At 49.9% G+C, this 10,242-nt stretch overlaps 1 protein-coding gene across 4 annotated transcripts in view; it reads left to right on the top strand.

Moving 5' to 3' along the window:
• Positions 1 to 9,970, top strand: part of SALL3 (spalt like transcription factor 3) — a 23,106-nt gene extending 13,136 nt beyond the window's left edge. The window contains exons 2-4 of one of the 4 annotated variants that reach the window (XM_045378362.3): positions 1 to 1,920; positions 2,137 to 2,477; positions 9,592 to 9,970. The exon at positions 1 to 1,920 is cut by the window's left edge and continues 912 nt beyond it. In XM_045378362.3, the coding sequence (XP_045234297.2) occupies positions 1 to 1,920; positions 2,137 to 2,477; positions 9,592 to 9,615 (2,285 nt within the window). In that variant the 3' untranslated portion in view covers positions 9,616 to 9,970. Of the gene's footprint in view, positions 2,478 to 3,901; positions 7,108 to 9,588 lie in introns of those variants that run through there. The other 3 variants (XM_045378363.3, XM_045378361.3, XM_045378360.3) reach the window with 3 other exon arrangements.
• Positions 9,971 to 10,242: the final 272 nt, after the last annotated feature.

Here is a 10,242-nt window from a genome sequence, read left to right as displayed (position 1 = left end):
CGGCCTCATCGCAGCCACAGAGCGCGTCCACGCCGCCTGCCCTGGGCCCGGGGTCCCTGCTGGGCGCGGCGCCCGGCCTGCCAAGCCCGCTTCTACCTCAGACCTCTGCCAGCGGCGTCATCTTCCCCAACCCGCTGGTCAGCATCGCGGCCACGGCCAACGCCCTGGACCCGCTGTCCGCGCTCATGAAGCACCGCAAGGGCAAGCCGCCCAATGTGTCAGTGTTCGAGCCCAAGGCCAGTGCCGAGGACCCGTTTTTCAAGCACAAATGCCGCTTCTGCGCCAAGGTCTTCGGCAGTGACAGCGCGCTCCAGATCCACCTGCGCTCGCACACAGGCGAGCGGCCCTTCAAGTGCAACATCTGCGGGAACCGCTTCTCCACCAAAGGCAACCTGAAGGTGCACTTCCAGAGGCACAAGGAGAAGTACCCCCACATCCAGATGAACCCCTACCCGGTCCCCGAGTACCTGGACAATGTGCCCACTTGCTCGGGCATTCCCTACGGCATGTCGTTGCCCCCAGAGAAGCCCGTGACCACCTGGCTGGACAGCAAGCCCGTGCTGCCCACCGTGCCCACGTCCGTGGGGCTGCAACTGCCGCCCACTGTCCCTGGCGCGCACGGCTACACGGACTCCCCCACCGCCACCCCCGCCAGCCGCTCCCCGCAGAGGCCCTCGCCCGCCTCCAGCGAGTGCGCCTCCTTGTCCCCAGGCCTGAACCACCCCGAGTCCGGCGTGTCAGCCACCGCCGAGTCCCCACAGCCACTCCTCGGCGGGCCGCCCCTGACTAAAGCCGAGCCCGTCAGCTTGCCTTGCACCAATGTCAGGGCCGGGGACACTCCCGTGGGCGCGCAGGCCAGCGCCGCGCCAACATCGGTGGATGGCGCTCCCACGAGCCTCGGCAGCCCCGGGCTGCCCGCCGTCTCCGAGCAGTTCAAGGCCCAGTTTCCGTTCGGCGGGCTGCTGGACTCGATGCAAACGTCGGAAACCTCGAAGCTGCAGCAGCTGGTGGAGAACATCGACAAGAAGATGACGGACCCGAACCAGTGCGTCATCTGCCACCGGGTGCTGAGCTGCCAGAGCGCGCTGAAGATGCACTACCGGACGCACACGGGGGAGCGGCCGTTCAAGTGCAAGATCTGCGGCCGCGCCTTCACGACCAAGGGCAACCTCAAGACGCACTTCGGCGTGCACCGCGCCAAGCCGCCCCTGCGCGTTCAGCACTCCTGCCCCATCTGCCAGAAGAAGTTCACCAACGCCGTGGTCCTGCAGCAGCACATTCGCATGCACATGGGCGGCCAGATCCCCAACACGCCGCTGCCCGAGGGCTTCCAGGATGCCATGGACTCCGAGCTGGCCTACGACGACAAGAACGCGGAGATTCTGAGCAGCTACGACGACGACATGGACGAGAACTCCATGGAAGACGACGCCGAGCTGAAGGACGCGGCCAGCGACCCGGCCAAGCCACTCCTGTCCTACGCGGGGTCCTGCCCGCCCTCCCCGCCCTCGGTCATCTCCAGCATCGCCGCCCTGGAGAACCAGATGAAGATGATCGACTCGGTCATGAGCTGCCAGCAGCTGACCAGCCTCAAGTCCGTGGATAACGGGTCCGGAGAGAGTGACCGCCTGAGCAACGACTCCTCGTCGGCCGTGGGCGACCTGGAGAGCCACAGCGCGGGTAGCCCCGCCCTGTCCGAGTCCTCGTCCTCGCAGGCCCTGTCGCCGGCCCCCAGCAACGGCGAGAGCTTCCGCTCCAAGTCCCCGGGCCTGGGCGCCCCGGAGGAGCCCCAGGAGATCCCGCTCAAGACCGAGAGGCCCGACAGCCCGGCCCCCGCCCCAGGCAGCGGAGGCGCCCCCGGCCGCGCGGGCATCAAGGAGGAGGCGCCCTTCAGCCTGCTGTTCCTGAACAGGGAGCGGGGTAAGTGTCCCAGCACTGTGTGTGGTGTCTGTGGCAAGCCTTTTGCTTGCAAGAGCGCGTTGGAAATCCACTACCGCAGCCATACTAAGGAGCGGCCGTTCGTCTGCGCGCTCTGCAGGCGAGGGTGCTCCACTATGGGTAATTTAAAACAGCACTTACTGACGCACAGATTGAAAGAGCTGCCTTCTCAGTTATTTGACCCCAACTTTGCTCTAGGTCCCAGCCAAAGCACTCCTAGCCTGATCTCCAGCGCCGCACCCACCATGATCAAAGTGGAAGTGAACGGTCACGGCAAGGCCATGGCGCTGGGCGAGGGTCCCCCGCTGCCCGCGGGCGTCCAGGTCCCCGCCGGGCCTCAGACAGTGATGGGCCCGGGCCTGACGCCCATGCTGGCCCCCCCGCCGCGCCGGACGCCCAAGCAGCACAACTGCCAGTCGTGCGGGAAGACCTTCTCCTCGGCCAGTGCCCTGCAGATCCACGAGCGCACGCACACCGGCGAGAAGCCGTTCGGTTGCACCATCTGCGGCCGGGCCTTCACCACCAAGGGCAACCTCAAGGTAAGAGCATGGCAGGCTCCAGCCCCGGCTGCGGTGCGCCGAGCCGCCGTGGCTTCCTCCATCACCTGCCGCGGACACAGCAACCGAGGTCCTGCTCCTATTCTGGCCAGGGGAACGAGATGCCACACGTGTGGGTGTGGGTGTGTTTGCATGCATGTGCGTGGTGTGTGGTAGGGTGTGATGTGTGTGTGTCGGGTGTGCGTGTGGGTGAGCGGTGTACCTATGTGCATGCATGTGGGTATGGGTTGTGTATGAGTATGCATGTGTAGGTGCCCCATGTGTGGGTGTATAATGTATCCATACGTGTATAATGTGCATGTCCAAATGGGCATGTCGTGTGTGTGGTGTCTGGCGTGTGTGTGTGTCCCTGTGCACACACACTTAGGCTACATGCTGTTAATCGGCTGCAGGAGGAACAGGGGCCTGGGCCTCTCCCCAGGGACACATGCAGCTGGGCCTCTGATGGCTTCAGCCAGGTTAGGCATTGGTTAGGGGTGAGAACACTCACTTTGCAACTTGGGGGACAGGTCTAGGGCCTGAAGCCCTCTGGAATCTGATGGAAAATAAACTTGGTTTTAAACCTCACATGTAATACAAGAAATACCAAGGCGAGGTCACTCAACAGGCCCTGTCGTTCTGTCCTTGTGTCTGCCAAGAGGGCCCACAGGAGGGGCGCTGGTTGAGAAACTCCTGGCGTGGGGCAGAGGAGCCAGCGCTGCGCTGAGATCGCAGCAGCAGTGGTAGAGAGGGTGTGTGACGAGTACTGGGTGGCTCAGGCCCGTTCCTTGTACCGTCTTGGCTGATGGCTGCTTTCTGTCCTCTGTGAAGTCCTCGTTTGCAAAGCCAGCCTGTCTGGGTTCCGGCAGCCTCTTCAGACAGCCCAAAGATCGTTGCCTGTGGTTTCTACCCAGCGTGTGTGGGCTGGATAAGAACTGACCCAAGGGTCTGCTGGCTGCAGGTGGCCCTGGGATGTTCTAGAATTAATGTTTTCTCGTTTGAGAGAAAGCAAGAGAAGAGAGGCACAGTCAGACAGTCCCAGCGGCAGAGGATGTGAAGTGGGGGACGGTGGAGGCCATGAAGGGAGCCAGGGCTTGGGCAAGTGAAGGGGCAAGACCTGGACCCTTCGAGCTCCAGAACATTCTCTGGGTGGCCATGTGGGCTTTACACCTTAGGAGAAAATTAAAGTTTGTCTACTGAAAGACCACATTCATTAATTTATATTTGTTGGTTTTGCTTATTATATTCAATAAAACAAGATGTTTGCATGTAGAAATATGAAGTGCCCGGAAAAGTCCACCTGTGTTTTGTTGTCCCTAAGTCGCGCTTGGGAGCGGGGTAGACCTCTGTCTGCCGCAGTGAACGCGGAGCAGCTCTGCCTCCGTGTCTGGGCGCTTACTCGTGGGCTGTCTCCGTGTCTCGCGCAGGTGCACATGGGGACACACATGTGGAATAACGCCCCCGCGAGACGCGGCCGCCGCCTGTCTGTGGAGAACCCCATGGCTCTCCTAGGGGGCGATGCCCTGAAGTTCTCTGAAATGTTCCAGAAGGACCTGGCGGCTCGGGCAATGAACGTCGACCCCAGTTTTTGGAACCAGTATGCTGCAGCCATCACGAACGGGCTCGCCATGAAGAACAACGAGATCTCCGTCATCCAGAACGGAGGCATCCCCCAGCTCCCCGTGAGTCTCGGGGGCAGCGCCCTCCCCCCTCTGGGCACCATGGCCAGTGGGATGGACAAAGCGCGTACCGGCAGTAGCCCACCCATCGTCAGCTTGGACAAAGCAAGCTCAGAAACAGCAGCCAGCCGCCCATTCACACGGTTTATCGAGGACAACAAGGAGATTGGTATCAACTAGCCAGTGACTCGCTCATCTGCCCTGCCCAGGCCCACGTTTTGAAGTTGGAGCGCCAGGCCTCTGACCTTCCTTGCCTCGGTTCTCATTACACTTTCACCCATAGCAGAAAACACTTTGTGCGACTGCTGAGAGGTGGTCTTGTAAGTGCTGCATGGCGCCCCCTTCAACAGCAGGCCTGACTGTTCTTGAGAACTCTGCAACCTTTTACATAAGTTTCTGTCAAAAAAAAGTGCTTGGAAAACCGCCTTAGGAACAGAAAGAGCTCAGACCATGTCCACTTCCTTTCTCCTGAAACCCAATAATCTCTACGAGGGAGAAAGGGGTCCCCCGCGGTATTCCAGTGAAACTCATTTGATGGTTTCGTTTGAATTAGTTAAGACACTTGAACGATGTTTTTTAGAACTCTTCATGTTAAAGACGTGGTTTAGTACTCCCAATGCTGTGTATCATGACACTATCTTCGTCTGTAGTATTTATAATGTTAAGATTATGCGGGTAACAGACAATATAATAGCCCCGACCTTAAACGAAGCTTTTGTACTGCAGAATACATCTGGCTATGTGATTTTTTTTTTAAGCAAGATTTGTTTTACTATAAATAAGTGGATTATTTCAATGCAGGCAAAATTGTGAAGTTCTGTTGGGAAAGATAGCATGCTTTTCATGTGCGAGTACCTGTCAGTAATAAGCCTTTTTTTGGTTTTTTTGTTTGTTTGTTTTGTTTTTTTTAATTTAAATGTTTGTAGCTGCTATGTGGACTGTTGTTTTCTAGTGTGGTCTGTAGCCCAATGACTGGGGAACGAGTTACAGACAAACATCACCGTAAATGACTCACAACATTATAAACAGTTGTGAGAAAATATTTCACATTATCAAAGCTGTACAATAAAAAGGTAATGTTTGTATAATGTGGTTGCAAACTCTTAATTTATACTATTGCACTTTTAGTATTTTGTATTAGGGAGGTTTGTCTATAATTTGAAAATTTAAAAAGATGTAAAGTATTTTATAAATAGTACTTCAATTTAAGGAAAATGGGAAAACTGTTACAGTTTCTTGTTTTGTCTTATGGTCAAACAATATTAGAAATCTATGCCACTTAAAAAGAAAAGCCACCAGGCCGGGCGCGGTGGCTCAAGCCTGTAATCCCAGCACTTTGGGAGGCCGAGGTGGGCGAATCACAAGGTCAGGAGATCGAGACCACAGTGAAACCCCGTCTCTACTAAAAATACAAAAAATCAGCCGGGCGCGGTGGCGGGCGCCTGTAGTCCCAGCTACTCAGGAGGCTGAGGCAGGAGAATGGCGTGAACCCAGGAGGCGGAGCTTGCAGTGAGCCGAGATCGCGCCACTGCACTCCAGCCTGGGCGACAGCGTGAGACTCCGTCTCAAAAAAAAAAAAAAAAAAGAAAAAGAAAAGCCACCAAGACTTGTCAGCTCCTCAGAAAATAGGGCCTGCCGTTTCTTGAGTTAAAATGATTTATTTAACTTTTCTACAAACACAAAGCCCATTTACAAACTGTGACCACCCCCTAATGAAACCTTGGTGAATTCCTCCTAGGACTGTGACGTCAGTACACGCCAGGAAGGAACTAGGAGAACCTTTTGCAAGTCTGATTTTCCCGTAAGCGGGTCTGTCTCTCTCTCTCTCTCACCCACAGACAAGACTGTGGCTGCCTGGTGGCACTGGTCACGTGGACAGTAAACCCAAGAGAAGTGGCAAGTATCAGGCAGTACAATCAGTCATGACTTTGAAATTTTCCGAGTTCCTGATTTATTTATTATCTTCTCAGATGAAAGCAAAGCACAGTGTCCTCTGATTTTTCAGAACACAGTCTGGCGCTGATGGCTGAGCTGCATCCAGCCGGGAGGGCCCGGGAGGCAGGGGCGGCCGAGGCAGCGCAAACACGGCGTCGTGTGAACTACCTCATTTTCGTGCGTTGCAAGCGTGCTGGCGTCTGACACTGTGAACTTCCAACAACAAAATTGTTCAAGAGATGCTCTGTCAGCTGGGTAACAGTGCGAGGAGTTGCATGCCCGGACAGTGAAGTCTTCTCGGTTGAGACAGAAAAATAAAACGATCTTCTCCTAACAACCACAGCAGCAACAACAATCATTGTGAGAGGATGGGCTGTGTGTGCCAGCGTGTCACTGAACAAAAAGAGTATCAAAGACTCATTAGCTGTTTATTTCTATTGGAAATGAACACTGAACTCTACAGCTCTGTTTTCCACGGTGATGAGATGTAACTTGGCCCCACTGTGCCACCTCTTCTCACGGGATGAGGGGTCGGGGTGTCTCAAGCATTAGGCAGAGAAAACTGAGGTGGCTTGAGGTCGCTGTGTTTCAGCAGTTGAATGTTTTCACTATTTATCAGTGTCCTTTCTGGTGTGTGTGTGTGGTTTTTTGTTCGTTTGTTTTTTGGTTAGTATTTGGTACCACATAGTGTCCTCTCTTCTCCCAAATGGATGTGTATATAACTAAAGAGAAATGTAAAGTGTTGTAAATAAGATGGCTCATGAAGGTACAGTGAGACTGACCCTCCTGTGTGCAGGGCTAGGCCATCCCTCTGCATGGTCAAGAGAGACGCTATTTTTATACTGTAATGCCATGCGGGGCTGGGGCCTCTCTGAGCAGCTGGGGATTGTTACCTAGACCCAATATTTTTTATTATTAAATCTTGTGGCTTGACACATCTACTGATTGAAATGGGATGTCTTAGTCTAGGTTACTATTTTTGTCACATGGAATTGAATAAAATGCAGGATGTAATGTTACTTCTGAGTTGCGTTCCTTGATTTCCCTAATGGAGAAAGTGGAATTTGAGGAGGTCATTTGTGGTGGGTGTGTGTCCGTGGTATTTCCACCAGGAACGTCAACACAGGTTGGCAGCTTAGATTTAAGCAGCGTCTCGGTGCATCTTGATTGGTCTTGAAATTTTTACTTTGTGCTTTTTTCCAAAATAAAAATTCGGCCTCCTAGTTGTGGGTTCTTTTTACATCTATGATGGAAGAAGATGTGGTAGAAAATTCCTGCATATCAGCGACTCCGCAGTGCCCAAAAATGACCGCTCAGAATTGCCTTCCTGTCATCAGCATGAAGTGAAAATGCCAGCTTTTCAGGTTGCTTGAACACATAGATGTGCATCTAATCACAGGACAGGATAGGAGTGGGTGGGGCGGTGCCCACAGTGTGGCAGCAGCAGCAGCTTTGTGAGTTCATGGATGGTGGCTCCACACAGCTTAATTCCAGATGGAGAACGTCCTTAATTTAAAATAAGCTTTACCTCACTGATAACATTTAATAAGAATGATTTTATAGCTCCTGGATTTCAAGATATGTAATCAATTTCTTTTTTTATTATTTTTATTTTTAAAAAGAATAACTACTGACAACCTAAAAGCTACAGTGATTTTTACCTGGGAAGTACCAGGTGGCTTTTAACGAATGATAAAGGTACTAACCACTAAACTAACCAATCCAGGCCAACCTTCCAGCAGATATCGCTAGCCTTAGAAATCAAACCATGTTGATTTCAATGTTAGAATAGAAAGTATAAAATGTAAACTGACTAAATGAGATCGTAAATTCAATTTTTTTAAAGTAAGGAATTAGCAAAAAAATGTACAGCCATCTAAAGTAATTAACATAAACTAAAATGCAGGAGAAAAGGGATTTACTTCTTGTATTTTAAAAATATTTCCAGAGGTAAGGTCAGAGATGTTAGGCTTGGCAAGCCTGGGTGTTTACTGCTTTCTGATGCCAACTATGGTGATGTAAACTGTGTATCAAAGAATCATAAATGCCAACGATCCCTAAAAATTATTTAAATACATTTCTAAGTTCATTACAGGAAACATTAACATTTAAGCTAATTAATAAGTACTGCTAAAGGGCTAAAAAGCAATTGTCTTCCAGCTCTTGCTGTTTAATTTTGGCCCCATGGAAGCTTGGAGGCATGGGAGCCCCTACCTGCTTTTCCTCTGCCTTTGGCAGGCACTGCCCGGTCCCCATCTTGTGTTTTACGAAGCCCCGGTGAACATCAGGGCCATTTCTTTATCACTAGGCTGCATGCATGTTTCCAGCCCAACCAGTTTCAAATCACTGTATTCACTGTGGTGGTTTGTGATGCCGCAGATGCCCAAACCTCTCGTCCCTCTTCTGGTGCACGCGTGAAGCCGGAGACGGTGCTGCACGTGTTTCATTCTCGCCCAGCTTGTCACCCGCCAGCTCACTGCCAACCTGAGGGCCCCGTGTTCAGGCCTCTGTGTTTACCACCTTGTGCTCGTTTGCTAATTACTGAGACAGGCAGACAGTACCTGTTTATTCCTTTGAAGGTTTCTTACGACACAGTGCTTCACTGAAAAAAAAGAGGACATGAAACGTTTATCCCGGCAGACCTGTTTGCTGCTTTTTAGCTATGTTAAAACTTGATCTACAAAATATTCTATATAACATGGGAAGGAAGTGACATTCCCCTTTTTCATGTAAGAAGGAAATATCGGGCATTAATTCTCAGTATTCTTTATGAAGTGAAAACTTTAAAATGAAATGACAATAGAGGCTTTTTTTTTTTGGCCATTCTCTTTTCAGCATTTCTGTACCAAGCGAGGCTTGGGGCGTGACCTTGTCCTCTCTGCATTGTCCTGGCTGGTACAATCCACGCTGGGGCCCGGGGAGGGGGCCCGGCGTGGAGAAGGTTCTCACTCTGTGCCATGTAAAAGCTGCTTTGCTATCTGTAGGAAGAGGGTAGAATTTGACGATATTCAAATCCTTTTCAGTTCTTTTCAAACTTCCATGTTTTTTTTTAAGAACTACCACTAATGTACATCTTTCTCTTTACCCAAAAATAATCATGAAAAAAATTGATGGTATTTATTATATAGAGAGAAAATATGAGTTATTACCTAAAAATATTCTCCCATAGATATGAAAAATCAATTACAAGTAACTTTGCTAAAGAAACTACTACACGGAATCATTTTTGGATCATGAAAAATGTATTTGTATCTTTTTTTAAATGAAAAAGCCATTGAACTTATTGATGTTAAAAATGCAACTATACTTGGTAAAATAAAATCAAGCTGTGAACTGATGCGTACTGCATATTCTGTTAGATAAGGGACATTAGAAACATATTTGATTTTTCCATGAGTCCTGCACACAAGTACACCCACAGCCCCTCATTACAGCATTATATATTCAAAAGAGTATGCAATTGAAAACAATGTGGTTTTTTTTTTCTTGTTATTCCTTAGTAGAATATCAGAGAGCCTAAACTATGAACATTGGTGTTACTGTCCTGATTTCTACCACGGTCTGCATCTTTGGCCTGTTTTCATTGGAAGTATCATAGATTGTCATTTGGACAGACCATTCCTAGCGAATACTTGCCTTTCGGGGAGCTTGGATAACCCTGTGGGAAAATCGGAAAGCCAGCGAGACAAGAGGAAGAAGAGAAGTCACGGTGTCAGATTACGTTTGTGTTCTGTTCTGTCCAAAGTTCTTTACATCAGTAAATGAAAAACAAATGGTGCATAGGCCATGCCCTGCAGCGAAAGATGCAAGGACTTGTTCATATTGGTATGAATCGCTCACTGTATATGATTCAAACGTGGAAATAAATGTCTGATTACAGTTGTTCCAAATGTGATTATTTGTGAACATGGGAAATGGGTAATACTTTCTATGTTGGTATGATACACATATTTTAAATTACAGAATGATCTATAAACTAGAATTCTTACAGAAAAGTGTAAATTATTTCCTTCATTCCTCGTGGTTATTTTAGGTGTGACTAATTTCCATTTCGTTCTTTCTAGCTTAACTTAAAGGACATCTGAATTTTAATACCAATACCTTTTTACAAATAGGGGTAAAAATATCTAAATGACAAAATCATTTTTATAAGT

Source organism: Macaca fascicularis, chromosome 18, assembly GCF_037993035.2.
Source record: "Macaca fascicularis isolate 582-1 chromosome 18, T2T-MFA8v1.1".
NCBI classification, from domain to species: Eukaryota; Metazoa; Chordata; class Mammalia; order Primates; family Cercopithecidae; genus Macaca; species Macaca fascicularis.
Note: the sequence above shows the minus strand (reverse complement) of the source record. Positions and strands in the feature narration are given on the sequence as shown.